This window comes from Rhincodon typus, chromosome 10 (genome assembly GCF_021869965.1).
Source record: "Rhincodon typus isolate 14 chromosome 10, sRhiTyp1.1, whole genome shotgun sequence".
Lineage (NCBI taxonomy): Eukaryota > Metazoa > Chordata > Chondrichthyes > Orectolobiformes > Rhincodontidae > Rhincodon > Rhincodon typus.
In genome coordinates, this window is record NC_063341.1 from 11,264,033 (window position 1) to 11,286,081 (window position 22,049).

The 22,049-nt window shown below is 40.3% G+C and overlaps 1 protein-coding gene across 1 annotated transcript in view; it reads right to left on the reverse strand.

Annotated features, from left to right (window-relative positions):
* Positions 1 to 22,049, reverse strand: part of LOC109918150 (uncharacterized protein C1orf21) — a 184,685-nt gene that overhangs the window by 61,558 nt on the left and 101,078 nt on the right. The window contains exon 3 of the mRNA XM_048602142.1: positions 9,806 to 9,942. Within this exon, the coding sequence (XP_048458099.1) occupies positions 9,806 to 9,942 (137 nt within the window). The remainder of the gene's footprint in view (positions 1 to 9,805; positions 9,943 to 22,049) is intronic.

Genomic DNA, 22,049 nt, shown 5'->3' on the forward strand with positions numbered 1-22,049 from the left:
AGAGAGAGAGAGAGAGAGAGAGAGATAAGCTGTCTATTGTTTTTAATTCACCACTCAACCAACACGGCTAGAAATTTAACAGCTCGTCATTTATCTATGTCATTGTTGGAATCTTGCTTTGCATTATTTGAGATATTTTCCTTCAGCTACAAAGTGTTAGGACACCCTCTCATCACTTGAACTGACACCACAGAAACTGAATTTTTTTTATTCTCGAACCAAGAATTTCAACAAAGACGCCATTGAAATCACCCAATCTTGGGTGACCAATTAGACCATCTTGGAATCTCTTCTACGAGTCCCTACTGCCAACACGAAGCTATGTTTTAGCTCCCCAAAGTCTAAAATCAGGGTGCAATATTTAAGCTTGATGGGCCAACAGTGATTTCAGATCTTGCACTTACTTTATTTTGTTTGAACAACCCAATATTTAGTTTGCAAATGCAACCATTACCACCCATCAATTACACTTTCAATATTTGGTTAACCAACATGTGAATTCATTCTGTTTTTGATCTCTCTAAATTAATCATATACCCTAAATTTTATCAAAGGACTTGTGCCTTTTTGGATTAAAGTACAGACTCATTCTGAGCAATGGGGTAAATCTCTGTTAGAATGGCAAAGATGCATTCATACATTAAATGTGAATTGCTTGTTTATTCAACTGAGATAAAACAGCTTGGTGAATAAGCAAAAATGAAAGATTTTACCTGAAATTTTATCACTGCTGGTTCAACTTACTCGTGTGTTAATACTTTCTATCAAAGGTTTATACCTAATATTTAATCTTGTGGCAAACTCTTGGCAACAGCCATGCTTTCAGCTTTAAAGCTTGAGGTCAGACACTGTGTGCACAGAGAGGGTATAAAACAGAAGGAAAGATTATCCACGATCTATAATTGAAGTTTGCAATCAAGTTTGACCTTGGGAACAGTCCTCTCAGGTGAATCCATTTTCGCTAGAGATTTAAACACCCAATCAAAGCTGATATTGTGTAGTACAATATTGGCGTGCTGCATTGTCAAATGTGTCATATTTAGGATGAGGTGTGAAACTGAGATCTTATTATCCCCAGGGTGAAATGTAAAAGGACCAGTGCTATTATTTTGAAGAGGAAAATACAGGTTATCCCCAGTGCTTTTGCCAATATTTATGCTTCAACCAACAAGGAAAAACAGATTAACTAGTCATTCATCCGATGGCTGCTTGTGGGACTTAGTTGCATACAATGCGGTTGCCATGTTTCTTACATTACAACAGTAACTACAAATCAAAAATGCTTCACTAACTGTGAATCACTGTTGGATATTTTGAAGCGAGCAAACTTGTTTTGCAAATACAAATCAATCTCTCCTGAACAGAGTTATAGAATCAGAGATGTATGGCGTGGAAACAGATTCTTCTTCGCTCCAACTGTTCCATGCTGACCAGATATCCTAAATAAATCTAGTCCCATTTGCCAGCATTTGGCCCATATCCCTCTAAACCCTTCCTATTCATACACCCATCCACATGCCTTTTAAATGTTGTAATTGTACCAGCCTCCATCAATTTCTCTGACAGCTCATTCCATATGCGCGCCATGCTCTGTGTGAAAATGTTGCCTCTCAGGTCCCTTTTAAATCTTTCCCTTCTTACCTTAAACTTACGCCCTCTAGTTTTGGACTCCCCCACCCAAAGGAAAAAATTTGACTATTTACCCTATCCATGCCCCTCATGATTTTCTAAACTTCAGTAAGGTTTATAAAATCATGTGGTAATGATTTATATAGCCTCAGCCTCTGATGCTCCAGGGAAAATAGTCCCAGCCTATTCAGCTTCTCCCTATAGCTCAAACCGTCCAATCCTGGCAACATCCTTGGTAATCTTTTCTGAACCCTTTCAAGTTTCACAATGTCCTTCCTACAGCAGGGAGACTATATGCCTGGCCCAAAGGAGAAACGGGGAACATTAAAGTGCTAGCCTGATAGAAACCACTGTCAATTGTCGTAAAAACCCATTTCGTTCACGAATGTTCTTTATGGAAGGAAATCTGCCATATTTGCTTGGTCTGCATACCTGTGACTCTAGACCCACAGTAATGTGGCTAACTCTTAACTGCCCTCTGGGCAATTAGGGATGAGCAATAAATGAAGCCTAGCAATGCACGCATCCCATGAAAGAATAAATTTTAGAAAGTTGCTCCATCCCACAATTTATTTTTAAATGAAATTGAAGCCAGTCTCCAAAAGCAAAATTTATAATGATATATTATACATATAGAAATATAATTTATGCATATATTTGAATCAACTTTCCTTGTAACCTGTACTGTCAGCAGGAGAAATAAAGAGTGCACAGCCGTTCCTCAGTCCCTAAATCTCGTTGTGAAAGAGAGAAAGCAAGAGGGAGACAACAACTGGATGGAACAGCCATGTTTTTGCTGCATGGATCTCCAAGCCCTGCGTGGAGCAACGACTTCCAAAAGTGGAAGCCATGCATCAGCAAGCCAACTGGTATGTCCCAGCTGCTGCTTCTCAACTTAGCGGGAACGTTGGTGCTGACACAGCTTCGGGCTCCCAGGATCTGACACTGAGTTAATAGAACAGTACAGCACAGGTACGGGCCCTTCGGCTAATGATGTTATGCTAAACATGATGCCAAATGAAACTAATCCCTTCAGCCTGCCCTTGGTCCATATGCCTCCATTCCTTGCACATTTATGCGCTTACCTTAAAAGTCCCTTAAATGTCCCTATCGTTTCTGCTTCCAGCACCACACCTGGCAGTGCATTCTAGCCTCCCACCACTCTCTGTGTAACAAAAAAACTTGCCCCTCATGTCTCCTTTGAACATTCCTCCCTTGGCACTTAACTCCACCATGCCAGGCTCAGCTGATTAATGGCCTATCAAGAGGCAGTCTACAAGTTTTATTTGCTCCTGGGCTAAAGTGGCAGTCATTTTATCATGAGGGTATGGGCAGCGATAAGAATGAAACATGTGGCGCTTTACGGACCACGGTGTGGCCGTGCAGTTTCGAGGAAATGCTGGTTCTGTAGTAGTTCATCGTCCATTGGGCAACTTCTATCAGTTTTACACATACGTGTATAAACAGAGTCAAATAGCATCAAACAACATCTGAAAAATGTAATCGGGATATTGTAGGAATAGTGGGCCACAGCACATAGGCACAAATTTATTATGCATTCTTTAATTCGTCACAACATGTTTTTTGATGCTAAAATCCATACATTTGCAAAAATAGTCATATTTTCTGACACTAAATCAACGGGGGAACATAATTGAGAACATGATTGAGATGCATAAAATATGGCAGACATAGAATTGACAGGAAGAAACATTTCCCCCCTTGTTGCAGGGATTGCAGACCAGGGGCATTGATTTAAGGTAAGGGGCAGGAGGTTTAGAAGGGATGAGATGGTATTTTTCTCCCCACCCAAAGGATGTGGGAATCTGGAACTCATTGCCTGCGAAAGTGGCAGAAGCAGAAATGCTCAAAATTCTTTTAAAAATTAGTTTTACAAGTTGCGATGCCAGGGCATACATGGTTGTGTGTCAAGTGCTAGAAAAGGGAATTAGATAGGTTACATGATTGAGGCTGTGTCAGTCAAAAACAATGGGTGAAGGCTCTTGTTCTGTGCTGTAGACTTCTATAACAGCAAGTTTCAGATTTTGTTGTGAAATAATCACAACTGCCTTGACATTGCGCATCATTTCTTAAAAATTAAAACCTGACCACAGTACCTCAGCTTCCATAGGTCTCAAAGTACCATGTGTTCACACGATGACAGCACAAGCAGAGAATAACATTCTTCTTAAGCTGAACAGTTTCAACCAACCATCTGTTATTGTATTATATGCTCAATAGCCTTGGCATCGCAAGTATAAATCTAAATATTTTTTAAATGTTATGAGGATTTCAGCCTCTACCACCCTTATGCAGCGCGATGTATGTGAGGTTAGTAAATTACTCCTCGGAAAACCTAACTGTCAAAGAATATAAACAGTGCGACTGACTGAACTTTTCAAATTCTATTATATTGGATACATTATAAAAGAAAACACTGTCAATACCTAATAGGCTAACCAGTAGGTTTGGCAGATGAGCTGGTTCTGTCAGAAAGAAGTAAACATAACAAGTTTCTGGTCATCTATAGGTAGTTTACCAGATATTCTGCATACAACTCTCATTGGAGAGATTTACTGTTTTCATATTGAAATACAGGGCCTTTAAAATTGATCTTATAAGCACAAAGTGATCTGAAATTGGAATCCCTTGTTTAATCAGTCACCTGAAAGGGCCTTGAATTAATCTTTGCTCTAACAAGATTCCTGGTGTCACTGCTGCAGAGTCTGGACAGATGAGTAAATTTAATGACTCATGTTGCATTTGAAGGTATTGTATAGCTCAAGAAATTCAAGGGTGCGATATATCTGAATCCCCAAGATCTCAATTACCTATTTCGATTCGCATCTGGAGCAAAAATTGGATCTTTGTGTGCTTGTTCAAAACAAGCTATGAAATCAGTGCAATTTAAATTATTGATTTAAACAGCATCATTAAAATAGTTTGCTCTGTACAAACATACAGCCCCTCAAGCTTCGTCTGCCAGTCATTAAAGTCATGGCTGATCTGTTTGTCTTTCAAGCTCCCAGATAACCTTTGATTCCCTTGTCTAACAAGAATCGATCCACCTCTGCCTTTATAAATAAGCAATTATCTTTCTTCTATTGTCTCCTGAGGCATGGAGTTCTAAAGTGACATAACAAAATTCCTTGCCCTCTAGGTCCTAAAAGGGTGTCATCTAATTTTTAAAACCATGGCTCCTAGTTCGGGACTTACCCACAAAAGGAAATATAATTTTGACCTCACTTTGTCAAGACTATTCAGGATCTTACCATATTTCAATCAAGTCACAGCTTGCTCTTTGAAACTCTCATGGTAACTAGTCCAGCCTGTCCAACTTAACACAAATCCAGGTATCATTCCAGGTATTAATCCAGTAAACCTCACAAGCACATCCTATGCATTTATATCCTTTAGTAAATAAAGGGACCAAAACTGTACACAGCATTTGATTTCTGAAGAAGGGTTTAGACACGAAACGTCAGCCTTCCTGCTCCTCTGATGCTGCTTGGCCTGCTGTGTTCATCCAGCTCTACACCTTGTTATCACAGCATTTGAGAATGTGGTGTTTCCAATTCCCTCTATAACAGAAGCATAACATCCTTACATTTATTCCCCATATCTCTTACAAGAAAGGAAAGCTTTGTCTTGATTAATTGCCAAACCTGCATACTAAGTTTTTCTGACAGACTCCTAGCTCCCTCTGCATCTTAGAACTTCGCATACATTCCCAGTTTAAGGAACTGCTACTTTTTCATCCTTCCTGTTCAAGAAAACTATCACGGATACACTCAACGAACTTCTCCTCAAGGCTACCCTGACCGAGCTGGTTCGACCAATCTACATGTAGGGGAACGGGAAAACGACAGGGAGTATGATGGTAAATAAAAAGGTAAGAAGCAGGTTAGCATGTGTGCAGGAGGGTTTAAGTTCAAGGCAGACTATGAAAGAAGCAAAAAGGAAGGATAACTCAGGAAATATTATTAGAGATGCTGGAAATCATGAGGGTAAGAAAGCTAGCATAAAGGCACTTTACCTGAATGCTCGTAGCATTCGTAACAAGGTTGATGAGTTAACGGCACAAATCATCGCGAATGAATATGATTTGGTAGCCATTACGGAGACATGGTTACAGGATGGTCACGACTGGGAGTTAAATATCCAAGGGTACCAGACTATTCGGAAGGACAGACAGGAAGGTAAGGGAGGTGGTGTAGCTCTGATATTCAAGGACGCCATCAGGGCGGTGCTGACAGATGATATAGGTTCTATGGAGAATGAGGTTGAATCCATTTGGGTGGAAATTAGAAATTCTAAGAGGAAAAAGTCACTGATAGGCGTAGTCTATAGGCCACCAAATAATAACATCACATTCGGGCGGGCAATAAACAAAGAAATAACTAATGCCTGTAAAAATGGTACGGCAATTATCATGGGGGATTTTAACCTACATGTAGATTGGTCGAACCATCTCGGTCAAGGTAGCCTTGAGGAGGAGTTCGTTGAGTGTATCCGTGATAGTTTTCTTGAACAGTATGTAATGGAACCAACGCGGGAGCAAGCTATCCTAGATCTGGTCCTGTGTAATGAGACAGGAATAATTAATGACCTTATAGTTGGGGATCCTCTTGGAAGGAGTGATCACAGTATGGTTGAATTTAGAATACAGATGGAGAGTGTGAAGATAAAATCCAATACCAGGGTCCTGTGCTTGAACAAGGGGAACTACAATAGAATGAGGGAGGACTTGGCTAAAGTAAACTGGAAACAAAGATTTTATGGTGGGACAGTTGACGAGCAGTGGAGGACTTTCAAAGCAATCTTTCAAAGTGCTCAGCAAAAGTATATTCCAATGAAAAGGAAGGACTGTAAGAAAAGGGGTAATCTGCCATGGGTGTCTAAAGAAATAAGGGAGGCTATCAAATTGAAAGAGAAGGCATACAAAGTGGCCAAAAACAGCATGAAACTAGAAGATTGGGAAAATTTTAAAGGTCAACAGAAAGCCACAAAAAGAGCTATAAGGAAAAGTAAGATAGAACATGAGAAAAAACTAGCACAGAATATAAAGACAGATAGCAAAAGTTTCTATAAATATATAAAACGAAAAAGGGTGGCTAAAGTAAACGTTGGCCCTTTAGAGCATGAGAAGGGGAATTTAGTTATGGGATATGACGAAATGGCCGAGGCATTGAACAGGTATTTTGTATCGGTCTTCACAGTGGAGGACACTAATAACATGCGAGTAATTGACAAAGAGACGAAGGTAGGTGAGGACCTGGAAACAATCATTATTACGGAAGAGGTAGTGTTGGGCAAGCTAATGGAGCTAAGGATTGATAAGTCTCCTGGCCCTGATGGAATGCATCCCAGGGTAATAAAAGAGATGGCGGGAGAAATAGCAGGTGCACTGGCGGTAATTTTCCAAAATTCGCTGGACTCTGGGGCAGTCCCAGCAGATTGGAAAACAGCAAATGTGACGCCACTGTTTAAAAAGGGAAGTAGTCAAAAGATGGGGAATTATAGACCGGTTAGCTTAACCTCTGTAGTGGGGAAGATGCTTGAGTCTATTATCAAGGAAGAAATAGCAAGGCATCTTGCTAGAAATTGTCCCATTGGGCAGACGCAGCATGGGTTCATGAAGGGCAGGTCATGCTTGACAAATCTTTTGGAATTCTATGAAGACATTATGAGCGAGGTGGACAATGGGGACCCACTGGATGTGGTATACCTAGATTTCCAAAAGGCCTTTGACAAGGTGCCGCACAAGAGGCTACTGCATAAGATGAGGATGCATGGCATTAAGGGTAAAGTATTAGCATGGATAGAGGATTGGTTGACTAACAGGAAGCAAAGAGTGGGGATAAATGAGTGCTATTCTAGCTGGCAGTCAGTGACTAGTGGTGTGCCTCAGGGTTCGGTGTTGGGACCGCAATTATTTACAATTTATATAGATGATTTGGAGTTGGGGACCACGTGTAGGGTGTCAAAGTTTGCAGATGACACTAAGATGAGTGGCAGAGCAAAGTGTGCAGAGGACTGTGAAACGTTGCAGAGGAACATAGATACATTGAGTGAGTGGGCAAAGGTCTGGCAGATGGAATACAATGTAAATAAATGTGAAGTCATACATTTTGGTAGGAGTAATAGTAAAAAGGATTATTACTTGAATGGTAAAAAGTTGCAGCGTGCTGCCATGCAGAGGGACCTGGGTGTCCTTGTGCATGAATCACAGAAGGTAGGTCTGCAGGTACAACAAGTAATTAGGAAGGCAAATGGAATTTTGTCCTTCATTGCTAAAGGAATTGAAATAAAAAGCAGAGAGGTTATGTTGCAGCTGTACAAGGTGCTGGTGAGGCCGCACCTGGAGTACTGTGTGCAGTTTTGGTCTCCTTACTTGAGAAAGGATGTACTGGCACTGGAGGGGGTGCAAAGGAGGTTCACTAGGTTGATTCCGGAGTTGAGGGGGTTGGCTTATGAGGAGAGACTGAGTAGATTGGGATTATATTCATTGGAATTCAGAAGATTGAGGGGGGATCTTATAGAAACATATAAAATTATGAAGGGAATAGATAAGATAGAAGTAGAGAGGATGTTTCCACTGGCAGGTGAAGCTAGGACAAGAGGGCATAGCCTCAAGATCGGAGGGAGCAGATTTAGGACTGAACTGAAAAGGAATTTCTTCACCCAGAGGGTTGTTAATCTATGGAATTCCTTGCCCAGTGAAGTAGTTGACGCTACTTCAGTAAATGTTTTTAAAAAAAAGGTAGATTTTTTTTGAACAATACAGGAATTAAGGGATACGGTGAGAACGCAGGTAAGTGGACCTGAGTCCACGAAAGGATCAGCCATGATCTTATTGAATGGTGGAGCAGGCTCGAGGGGCCAGACGGCCTACTCCTGCTCCTAGTTCTTATGTTCTTATGTTCCTGCCAAAGCAAATAACTTCAATTTTGGATCAAACATGGACCGGGAATGAATTCCAGTGGTAAGGCAAGGTTGACTACTCTTGATACTAAGCAGCAAACATTGACTTCAAGTTAACAAGGGTTCCTTGATACAATGTGAGTCATACCTAGTACAAATGGAGGCTCGTAGTTACAGCCCCAGGAAATCACTCTATAACTTCCTCAGGGGTAGATGTTTTTAATCAACCTGTCCAGATACGTTATGACACACCTCTGCAGCTGTTGGGACTTGAACCCAGTCCTCCATCCTCCAGCCTCAGAGATAGGGACACTACCACTGTACCACCCCTCCTTTTGCCCAACCAGTCAGGATCTGGGTGACAGCATAGACAGGGTTTAATTCCTCATTTGAAGAGAGGATACCTCTGGCAGTGCAGCAACTGTGCCTTCTGTGCACAAGTCCTGGAATAGGGCTTCAACCTGAGGAGTATCTGCAACCAAGCGAGCCAGAGTGCATCTTCCAACCTGAAATGTTAGTTTTGGTCCTCTCTCCAGAGATGTAACCAGAGCCACTGAGTCCTTCTCTCTTTTATTTCTAAATCAAGGTAGTCAAGGTTCTTTTATCCTGTTTTCTGCTGTCATCCTGACCTGCTTCAGCATCTAAGATTAAAGAACATAGGGAGGTACTCAATTCTTCTGAAAAGCATTACACTATGTTCATTATTGAGAAAATGAATCTAACAACCTCAGCAGCTATCTTTGGAAGGTGATCACAAACAGCCATTTGCCATCACTTAACGATAAAGTACGAAACGTATCTGGACTCCGACATTCCTCAGTCTTGTATGGCAGCAATCAACAACATTGTTCTTTTCTTAGTCACATAAAAAAAATCCTAAAAAACAGAATATTGTCAAAGTTCCCCTCATTTCCTGTCATTATTCTGGCACGAGATCATAGGGTGTCCCACATCAAAAGCCACTTACAGTCAATTATAAAGCTGTTCTGTGGGTTCTGGTGGTCTTCTGAAGTTAAGATAGCAAATTGAGAGAAATGCCAGATGACACATCTGCTTCAGTATTAAAATAGTAACATTGCAATATTTTACAAGTGTTTACCTAAATGAAAAGAAGTCATCTCTGGAGCTAAACAAGGACAGAATAAAGCGAGAAATGGTTTTTTATTCTGTCTTGACTGGTTTGTGCTTCTTTTGGTTTAGAATTACAGTGATAGTGACCCAAGTTTATTAAAGAAAACATCATTGTTCTTACCAGGTTCTCCTGGTTCCTGACAGCAACTTTCTGTTCATCTTCATGACCAGCATGTCCTTTCTCAGACCAATCAGATTCTTCCCGGTTAACATTTTTCATGTATTTCACCTCTTCAACTGTTCTAATCCTGAAATCCTCTGCAAAAGGGTAACATTGAATTAGTAAGATGACCAATAATGGATTAACACAAAAAATACCTCAAGGCCAGAGAAGTGGCAATCTCAAAGCAACAGATTATTGAAATAGCAGTTACTTTCATGAAATGGGACTCTGCATGAGAATACAACATTTTTCAATACTGAAATAAAAACAAAATGCTGGAGAAACTCAGCAGGTCTGGCAGCTTCTGTAGGCAGGAAAATCAGAGTTTATGTTTTGAGTGAAATAGGACTCTTCTTTGGAATTTATTCATAACAGATTAATTCAAGCCAATCGCTTAGTTAACTAATCATGTCCTGAGAATTAATAGAGCAAAAGTTACTGATCATCACAACTCATGTTTTTCATGCAGCCACAGATTGCATTTTGAACCTTCACCAAGGTTATTACTAAGCAGCAGAGAAAAAGATATAGAATAAGATTCAAACACATATCTGAACTTGTATACTGCAAACTATCCAGACCACACAAACTATCCAGCATTTAGTACTGGTTCACATTTATTACTGTTGCAACAATTTTATTCCTTTTAACTTTTCTATTTGTGTGGCAAGCTGGTAGGTCAATGTGATTAAAAGCTGAACAGAAGAATGTTGGAAATCAGGAGGGTGGTGGGAACAGTCAAGTTGGTTGAAAGATTTTTCCGAACAGGCTACAAGTGTTGGAGCAATGCAGATTCAATTGAATCTTTCACAGAAACATATAATGAAGAAGGAGGAGGCTATTCAATCCTTTGAGTCTGCTCCACTATTTAATATGATCATGGCTGATCATCCAACACAGTATCTTGTTTCTGCTTTGTCCCTTTATCCTTTCTACCCTTAGACATAAGAACTATACTTCCATCCTTCTTCAAAATCTTCAATGTTTTGCTTCAATGGTTTCCTGTGGCAGAGAGTTACACAGGCCCGCCACTTTCTGGGTAAGAAATTTCTCTTCGTTTCTGTCCTGAAAGACTTACCCTGTATCCTTAAACTAATCCTGATCCTGGATTCCCTGGTCACCAAGAACATCCTTCCTTTACTTACCCTGTCTACTTCTGTTAGAATGTTACAGGTTTCTACAAGATCTTTCCTCATCCTCTCCTGCTGACTTCTCCAATGGGGAGACGTAAATGAGTTTAGCATTTGCTGCCTGCTGTGATTTCCGCCAGCTAGTGCGATTCACAAAAGTGCAGCTCCTGTAGTGTTACAGGACTGAATCTGCAGGATGAAGTTCTTGGCATGGGCATGATCAATGAGTGCGAGCGAGTGATTTGGTTATGAGGGACCCACAGCACAACTCAATTCCTTTTTCTTGGGTAGCACACGCATGAGATTTTTACAGGACATTAGTGAGCCAAATGGGTTTTTGACAATCAACATCATTAGACTCCTAATTTCAGATTTAAAACAAAATTAATTCAAATTCTACTATTTACCATGGTGGGATTTGAACCCAGGTCCCCTGAACATGAGCTGAGTTTCTGGATTGATAGTCTAGCAATTATACCACTAGACCATACTGTCCCATTACATTTCCCTTTGGATTTTGACTACATAAGGCAGATCAGATATCTTACAGTTGCAAATAATGTATATGAAACACAGCAAAATATTGAACAAGAAGCCTATTCCATCTGTGAATTTTATCATTCTGTTGTGGTTAAATATGACTCTTCCCTCTGATTGTGGGGCATTTTTTAAAATCAAACATTGGAGCTCATCAAGTCCAGGAGATCCTTGCTGCTTTCTTTCCTAGGTTAGATTAAAAGGTGACTTGAGCTTTTGGGAGACGCTGGAGATAGCTTGGACGTTCTTTCTTGAATAAATAAACAACAGCACTCAATTCAAACACCACAGTTCTTGCATGCAACATTGAAGCTAGGTTCAAATGAAGAGCAAGTTTGAAAACTGAGCTACCCCATTAGGGATGAGTTGGCAGATGCAATGGTTTACTCAGCATGCATGGTGTGTGGAGAAGGTAATTGTGTATAAGAAGAAACAATGGATAAACTATTAAACGCAACAGCTCATACAACTCCCATTAGTTTATGGTGATGGGACATTAGTGATTTAAACCAATAACCCAATCTCACCTAGGATAAAATCTACACTTTGATCACCATCAAACCTTCTGCAAAATTGAACTGTAGAGCTAAGAATCTTGCAGTGTACAAGACAACCATTGTAACCAGCATTGTAACTGCTGAAACTTTGTTAGAGTAATCCAAAACCTTCCAATGCTATATTCTCCCACCGTTTGTCAGTGATTTAAGCAACAGTTGACCCTTTTTCAAAACAAAAAATGCAATACTCTCTCCCTTACTCAAGAACGACATGCTCCATCGATCTTCTGCTAAAAAGAACTTTCTGCTAACCACCCTCTGACAATACAAAAAGATTGGAGATTATGTCCAATCTCCCAAGATATTGTTCACATTTTCCAGAATGATGGTGCTTTATAGAACTGAATGAGCGACAGTAATTTTAAATAACAAGTGCAATTTTTCTTTGAAATTTGATGCTGTGTCTGAACAATGTGGTTTTTAGTTCACACCTAGGGATCAGATGGATATTGCCCGAACATAAAGCTTAGCAGTCAAAGCCATCCTTTATGTCTCAGGGTGCGTTTATATTCTAACTGTTTTTTTTCAAATAAACACAGTTTATGAGTTTTAAACCACGTGAGAGATAATGTTATGTCTAGGAGTTGTTTCTGTGGTTTTCTGCTACGTAGAGTTTCAACATTTAGAATGGATTGTATAATGGTTCACTAGTCACTTTTCACAACTACATGTTCAGTGGTATGTATTTTAGCATCAGGGTCCTTTCATCAGTTTTAATTATTTCTCTGAACGTGCTGGGATATTGTTGTATGTTATACAAAAGCTAGTTGTAGTAGTTGTACAAATATGGACACACAAACTTTAAAGTGGCAAGTAACAGTCATGCAACACAAATTCCAGGCAACGGTCGTCTCCAATAACTCAAAATTTAACCATTGTCCCTTGACATTCAATGGCATTACCATCAGCAAATCTATCACCTGATCAACAACTTAGAGATTACCAACGACCAGAAACAGGACTAGATTATCCACATAAATATAGTGGCTACAAGAACAAGTCAGAGGTTGGCAATACTGCAAGTAACTCACCTTCTGATTCCCCAAGACCTATCCACCATCGACACGGCACATGTCAGGAGTGTGATAGAATACTCCTTCATTTGCCTCATTTAAGGGCAGCTCCAATAACACTCAAGAAACATGAAGCTATCCAGGAAGAAGCAACCTACGTGATTGGCACCACATCTACAAACATCTGCTCCCTCCATCACTAATGCACAGTAGTAGAATGTGTACCGTTTACAAGATGTACTGTAGAAATTCACTAAGGCTCCTTTGACAACACCTTCCAAACCCATGATTCACTAAGCCACTCACCATCCTGACTTGGAAAAGTATCGCCATTCCTTCACTGTCAATGGGTCAGATTCCTGGAATTCCCTCCCTAAGGGCATTGTGGATCTACCTATAACACATATACTACAGTGGGGTTCAGAAAGGTAGCTTGCCAGCACCTTCTCAAGACCAGCTAGGGGCGGGCATTAAATGCTCATCTCGGCAGCAAAGCCCACCTCCCATGAATGAATTAAAAGTCGTGCATTTGTGAAATACCTTCTCAAAGATAGTTACTGTATGGGGTTTTGGCTGAACAGCTGAGAGAAGCCTGGAACTCAACACAAGTTTTAATTACCTTATGCACGTAAGATAATGCACAGGTTTTATAATTAATAAATAATTGAGTATTTCCAGAGCTATAGAACATGAACTCTGAGTTTTTCAACTATCAGCTTGGTTTGTCATTTGCATTTGAAGCTAACATTTCTATTTGCCAGATATACAAGAGAGAAATGAAAACACCACCACTCATTTTGTCAAGATTATAGCTTCCACAGACTCAGTACTACCTGCTCCCCTTTCAATATCCTAAATCGTATCAGGTCATGGTTTCAAAACCAAACATCAATCAAGAAATGCTATTGCTGAAGATAATGCAGCTAAGTTCCAGCTGGATATAAATTCAATATCCCAATCGACATTGTTTGATCCCAATCTGTTCCATTCCAAACAAATTAATTTCATCTTTCTCAAGCAGAACACAAGTGCCTTGCCTGTGAGAGCTTTTCATTATGCATGTCTAAATACAGGATTGGAACCTTCAATTTTGTTCTTAAGAGTACGTTTATTTTGCAACGTAGAGTTTTTTTCAGACCTTTTATCACTTGGCTCCAATTTTAAAGTTTGGGAAAGAACCCACCAAAATTCCATACATTCCTCCACAAGGCAGTCTCACGCTACTCAGTCCTGACACTGCCATAAGCATTGCTTGGGTACAGCATTGAACCTGCTTGAATACATGGCCAGGGATTTCCCCAGTCATTTTATCTGCTTCACTTTACTGGAGTTGAGTTAAAGGTTCGAGTTTGTGGGTGCTCTTGCCCAACCTGCCTAATTGTTAATTCGTATGAGGTACCATGGTATACATCAACGAGTGCAGATAAATTACAGAGAGAGCCAGGCAGTGAAGTAAGAAGGTTTATTTCTATGGTCTTTTTCATATTCCCAGGATGTCCCCCTGTGCTGCACAGCAAACTACTTTTCAAGGCTAGCTCCTATTGTAAAATGGGACACACAGCAACCATTTTGTACTCAGGTAGGTCCCAAAACAATACCTTGACAACAAGGAGGAAATATGATTCTGCAAGAGATAGTAGGAACTGCAGATGCTGGAGAATCCGAGACAACAAGGTGCAGGGCTGGATGAACACAGCAGGCCAAGCAGCATCATAGGAGCAGAGAGGCTGACGTTTCAGGCCTAGACCCTTCATCAGAGATTCTGCAATGCTAGTTGCAAGATAAATATTGGTCTTGGCCGTATGCAGAACTCTCTAGCTCTTCTTTGAACAGTACCAGGAGTAACTTCACACTCACCAAGAGTACAGCTGGAACCTCTGTTTTCCATGTAATCTAAAGTAGTTTTTCCAAAATTTAACTTCTCAACACCATATATAAACCTACATATCTCTGCAGGAAAATTCTTCTCTATCATTTCCTTTCAAATTTGTTTTTGCAGCTTTTGCTTATAATTCGGCCACATCACCAGTCATTTTGCATGGTCTGTACAGTTGCGCTTGTGGTTTCACTTCCTCTCACGTTGACCAGGGCTGCAAACATTGATTAATGAGGGAACTCACCAGGCCACTGAATATCACAACCTTTCCCGTTTCACATTTACTCGAGCACTGGCTATGTGACTTGTATTTGATTTGCTAATTGGCACTCCACAGTGGCAGTCCACATTAACCATCAGTGCTATACCAGACACTTCAATTTTCTGAGCCCCAGAGCACACCAGAACAGCAACTTTGTATAAAATGCTGCATGCTGACAGTCAAGACACAACTCTGCATTTCTGCTAAAAATTTGGTCATGAGCAATACATTTTGTGCCCCAGCAGCCTTTAGTAATGGACAGAAAAAAGAACTGGATCAGTCTGCGATTCAGAAAAATAGACTAGCAGATAAATAATGCCCTGCCTGAAATCATGTTATCCACTGTACAGAATAGGGAAGTTACAACTTAGAATTACATGGACATAAAGGCCATCCATCATAACCACAGCAGGTTATGTTCTTCTCAATCCTCAGTTTGTACTGAGTGGTCAATCCCTCAACCACAAAGGCCAAATGGAGAACTGTGCATGTATTAATTCACTTTGACTGTGAACTAATCTATCATTGTACGGCCTACAGACGCTTATAAAATCATAATTTGAGCATTCACACATGCAGGGAATGCAAACAATCTGAAAGCCACAAAGCAGCAAGCATAGGGAGCAAGACAGGAAAGAAAATATCGATCGATATTTTTTTAAAAATAGGGGACGATCCTCTAAAATCAGGAGTAAAAAGGTTTTATTAAAAAACAGAACTGAATAATGAAGCAAAAGTGGAAGGATCTGCTTTTGGGGATAACTATAAATATTTTAACAAACTGAATTTTGTCCAGTAATGTTTAATTATGCCAGCCGAGCTATTAAAATCAATCACATCTTGTTGACCAATTATTGCTCCAGTAACAAAAAGCTGCAGAAATGTATTATTTATTCCTTGAAACATTAAACACCGGAAGAAAAAAAGTGCCACACGACAACAGCAGAAATCCTCTTTCATTAAAGGATTTCATTAAATCATACCACTGCCTCCTGATTTAATATAATTACATTGCTAAAAATTACTGTGCAATCTAGGAAAATGCGCTGACTAATACAAAAATGACAAAGCATCTTACCTATTTATGTTAGAGATGGAATAAATCTTTCTTCTTACTTTGAACCTCTGCTAGTATAGAACGGTATATGCTAAGCTTTCAACTGTCATTTCAGACAAAGTGAAATGTTCATTAGGGACAGGGAACTAAACCAAGCCAAAAAAAACAGAAGAGGAGCCCATTTTACAGCCAAAAATCTTTAATGTTTCTTTATTCATTACTGCTGAATTTTAGCAAGATGCTAAATCCTCCTATGCCATGTAGGAGGGGGAACCTGTCAAGTTGTCTTTTCCTGACCCATGACCCTCAGTTCTTTTTAACCAAAGGGAAAGGTTCACCATGTGCAATAATATGCTCAGAAAGCAATGAAACATCATGTTTTCCTACAATCTGTATCAATCTGATTTTCTTTTGTTGCATGTCTGTGTGTATCAAATTCAACAAGAAATATAATTCTTTCCTCCTTCCAAACACACACAGTTCATGTACAATTTATCCAAATACAGAATGAGCATTCTGTGCTTTTCCATGTTCTCGGCCTCATATGCTCATATCCAAAGGCACAAGTGATAATAACATTTCCTTAGATCAGCTTAAAGTTGCAATCTCTGAAACTGCTAACTTAGAGTCCAATAGTGCCAAGTTGGGCAACTCTGTCACCTGTTCTATCTCTATTAGTAAGTAGACTGAGACTAACACAAATCCTAAAATGATTACAGTGAGCCCGTTACCATTCCATTATTCTAGTCTCGTACACACTTATTTAAGGTATGCTTTTAGAATGCATTTCCAACAAAGGAAACCAGGCACCATGAAAAATAGTTGCTCTGATCCATTTGTGCATGCACATGTGCAATCACAAGGCAGCTGCAAGGACTGGGAAGAGAGTTTTGTAGTTATGATCTTCCTGCATGCTTCCTCTTCAAAAAAAAACGTTTTTTTTCCTCAACTATTTATTATCTAGCTATTGTACTCTGTTTAAAAAATACAGATAAAAGAATGTGGGGGCGGGAGGGGTGGAAAGAATCTGTTACTTTAACCAAATTTCATTTGTGATAAGCAGTAGTAAAATGGCACTTTGAAAAATTACAAATATGCTTTGTGTTTCATTTTGTACACTTAAAAATTGCAGCAAATCTTACCAGTAAATATTGAGATGACTATTAATAAAAAAAAGTTGATGATTCATTTAAATACTTAATTGGCATGAATTTACTTAGAAAATGCAAAAGCAGTTGCCAGGACGCTGGTTGGTGATTGACAGCCATGCAATTTCTTAACCCTATAGATTTCTTACTCCAGGATTGCATGTGTGGGTACAGTGCTCCATCTAGAGATGGTGATAGCCACAAATGCAGCCTACTGTAATACAACCTTTTAATATCCTTTACACGAGTTCAGCACAAACAGCTCTATATTTCAGTTCTGAGTTGGACATTGCTTGATTTTCACAAAGGTAACATGGCAGCTCCAATTTGGCTCCCAATTCAGTAACACTCATCTAAAAAGTTAATTCTGACTTTCAAATTCCTCCATGACCTCCCCATCCATCTCTAACCTCTTCCAGGGCTACAACACTCACATCTGCATTCCTTTCATTGCAATCCCTTCCAAATCTCTTTTTCACTCTATCATTGGCAAACTTGCTGTATTGGGCTTTGACTGCAGAATACCTCCCGACACCTTTCACCCTCATGACGTCTACCTTTGCTTTTAAAACCAAAACTATTGACCAAGCTCCTGGTCACCTAGCCGAACATTTCATATTGTATCTCAGGGCCAAATTTTAAGTGGTGAATCGACTTATAAAGTTTGTCACGACATTAGAGGCACTATATAAACACAAGTTGATGTTCTACATAAATTTAAAAGCAAAGAACAGCAGATGCTGTAAATCTAAAACAAGAACACAATTGTTTGGGGAAACTCAGCCAGGTGTGGCAGACTCTCTGGGTGAGAAAGCAGAGTCAATGTTTCAGGTCCAGTGACCTTCAGAAGGGACTGTAGATCTGAAAAGGTTGGTACATGTGATGAAGATAGGTAGCGGGATGGGGAAGGAGTAGACGATAGGTAGAGATGGAGCCCAGAGAGAGAAAATAGCAGTTGGCCAGACAGGTCAGCCTGGGAGAATCAATATCTGCTAATGGCTACCATTAGATGCTGACAATGGGGTGGCTGTGGTAGCTCCCCATCTGATGGCAAGGCCTAGTGTAGGGGAATTGGGGTACGGACATGCAAGAAGTTGCTCAGGTCAATGGTTGAATTCAATATTGAGCACTGAAGGCTGTAGGGTTCCCAAGTGGAAAATGAGATGCTGTCTTCCAGCTTCCGCTGAGCTTCACTGCAGCAAGACTGAGACAGAAATGTTGGCCAGGGAACACGGTGGTTGTGTTTGGGTGGCAGGCAACCGGAAGCTCAGGGTCATTTTTGCGGACAGAATGTAGATTTTCTGTAAAGCCCAGTCTGCGTTTTTTCTCCCCAGTGTACAGGAGACCACATTATGAACACTGAATACAGTAGCCTAGATTGAGTAAAATGTAGGCAAGTCACTGCTTCACCTGGAAATTATGTTTGGGGCCTTGAATGGCGAGGAGTCAGGAAATAAACAGACAGGAGTTACACGTTGTGTGATTGCTTGGGAATACACCGCATTGGCGTAGGGGTGTGGGGAGGTGTCGGGTGTACAGGAGGAGTGAACCTGATGGTCTTGGAAGAAATGGTCCCTGCAGAAGGCTGACAAGGGTGGGGGGAGGGGAATGTGTGTCTGGTGGTGGCATCTCACTAGAGGTGGTACCCTATGATCCTTTGGTTGTAGATGCTGGTGGGATGGTAAGTGAGGACCAGGAAACTCTATCGCAGTTGTGGGAGGGAAGAGGAGGGCCAAAGTGCAGCAAATGAGCCTGACACGATTGGGGGCCCTGTCAACCACAGTAATGAGGAAAAAGGTCAACAATTCTGAGGCCATCCTACAGTAGGTGGCATCATAAGAACAGATGTGAAGAGATGCCAAACTGGGCAAATGGAATAGATTAAAATAGCAATTTATCGTCACTTGTATTTTTACAAAAAATATAGCGAAAAGTGTTAATGTTGCCATACTCCTTGCAGGAAACAGAATGTGAGTTTGCATAATCCAGGTAGCTATGGGAGTCAGTGGGTTTGTACTAGATGTCAGTGGCCACTCTGTTTCCATTTCTGGAGATAGAGATGTCGAGGAAGGGCAGGGAGGAGTCAGAGATGGACTGGTGAACGTGAGAACAAGGTGGAAACTGGCAGTGAAGTTGATAAACTTTTCCAATTTCAGACAAGAGAGAGAAGCAGCACCAATGATATCATTAATATACCGGAGGGAGAGTTGTGGTTGGGGGGCCCCAAGTAGGACTGGAACAAGGAATGTTCCACGTACCCCACAAAGATAGAACCATAACTGGGGTACCCATGGCCACCCCTTTGACCTGAAGGAAGTGAGAGGAGTTAAAAGAGAAGTTGTTCAGAATAAGAAGAGCTCAGCCAAGCAGAGGATCGTGGAGGAGGATGGGAAAGGTTCAGGCCTTTTTTCCAGGAAGAAGTGAAGAGTCCTACAACCATCCTGATGTGGGATGGATATGTAGAAGGGATTGCACTTCATGAAGAAGAGGCAGCTGATGCCCATGAACTGTAGTTCTCTCTGTCTCTCTCTATGGGCTCCATCTTCACCTACCCTTCACCTAAATGCTATATGCTACATATAGCATATATACCAAAATATTCTAGCTACTATCAGTTCTGAAGGACAGTCACTGGACCCAAAACGTTGACGCTGCTTTCTCTCCACAGATGCTGCCAGACCTACTGAGCTTCTCCAGCAATTTCCGTTTTTGTTCTGAATAAATCTAGTTGTTTTCACCAAAAGTGTAACCCCATGACAATTATCCGTTAAGTACACAAAGGATAAATTTCCCATAATGTACAGACATTATACTGTCTACTTGGTAAAACTGTTAGTTAACATGTTACATAGAACAGAATGCAGGTTTCAGTTAATTGGCATCTGGAGCTGCACACAGAAAAATCACACTTCTTTTGAGTGACAACTAAGTGTTGATAAAGTTATAAACAACACTGAGAATGAATGAATAGCCTCCAAAACCTACATCCCACGTCCATACCGTTACCCACTCAATATTGAAGTTTGAATGGACGAGGAAGAATTAAATTAGCTTTGTGAAAAACGCCAAATAAAATGGTTTTCATCAAGACCAACAAATTGAAAAACCCAAGAATCCCTTTAAGATAGCTATCTGAGTAAAAGATTCTCTCCAGCAGCCAGGGGACAAATGAAAGCAAATTTAGCTATTGTTTTATCTATGGTTTCAATCTAGTTCTGTAGGGAGTGGCTTGGATTCACTCGAGAACAATGAAGATTGTCATCACGCAACAAATCATCAACAATTCAAATTAGTTTCCTTTTTCACCCTGTAGACTGTCAGATCAATGCTGCAATTAAAATGTAAGTTTCACTGAAAGGCTGAGCTCCGAGGACCAAGTTGTTGTTTGTATTTATTTGAAGTTGGCTAACTATGGAAGGAACGTCGGATAGCCAGATGCACATTTAGCAATCGAACCAAATACATTTGAGTCCACATTATTTTCTTTCTGGAATCGCTTTGCAGTGAGCAGCTGGTTTGGTCACAACAAGCACAGACTTCCCTTTCTAGTCTGCTGCAAGCACAAATTGTTTTGCAAAATCTGGAAAGCTTGAAACTCATTTTCCAACTTAGTTCCTGGCGATAACATTAGCAGATGTTAATGCCGGCATTTAAAAGACAAAACAAAGTGAGGGGTTTGCATGCTGAGACACAAAACGCTTCATGGTTGCAGAGAATGTCAAGCTGAAAGGTACTGTAGACTTTAACTGCTCCCATGCCAAAGGACAATTCCCCAAGTTGTCCTTAAACAAAATGTTTGGGGTGGCCTTCCTTACTTTCTTGCCTTTTGGAAGCAGATTAGCAGATTGTTCAGAATTTAATCCAGCAACAATATGCTCAGGGAACTGTGCCAAATATCAAGAATAGTAGCTCATCCAGATTGACAATGATGTTAATCATAAAGTTAGGCTTGAGTTATCGAGTCTGGATCAACATAATATTTGTCAGAAACTCTAGAGTAGGGCTTTTAATTTTATTCCAGGTATTTTCTAGTCTTTCTCAACCTCAAGGAATAAGCACTGTTGCATCTGCTCAAGTTTATTTACCTAGTTGAACCCACAGGAAAATGCTTACAAGTCTATTTTTAAAAAAAATGAAAATGTCATTGGGGCTGAAAAAATGTGGATGAGCAACATGAAAAACTGAATGCACCAAGCTGTGGAGAAACTGAGATAACAAGGTGTAGAGCTGGATGAACACAGCAGGCCAAACAGCATCAGGGGAGCAGGAAAGCTGACGTTTCGGGCCTGGACTCTTCTTCAGAGTGGAAAAATGTTTCTTCTTGGAGATAGCAGGGACTGCAGATGCTGGAGAATCTGAGATAACAAGTGTAGAGCTGGATGAACATCCTGTTTCTTCTTGGATTTTATTTTCCAAAACCTGACATTTTTGCAGTAACCAACATAACTGTGCCCGAAAACTTTGTTGAATTATGTCAGGTGTTGATCATGCTGCTGCATCACTTCCTTCAACTCACATTTTCTTGTGTTTAACAATATTACACATTTGTTGTTTGAAGTCATTAAATACTCAACGGGAGTGTTATCAATAACACTTCATGACTAAATGGCACAGCCTCTGTT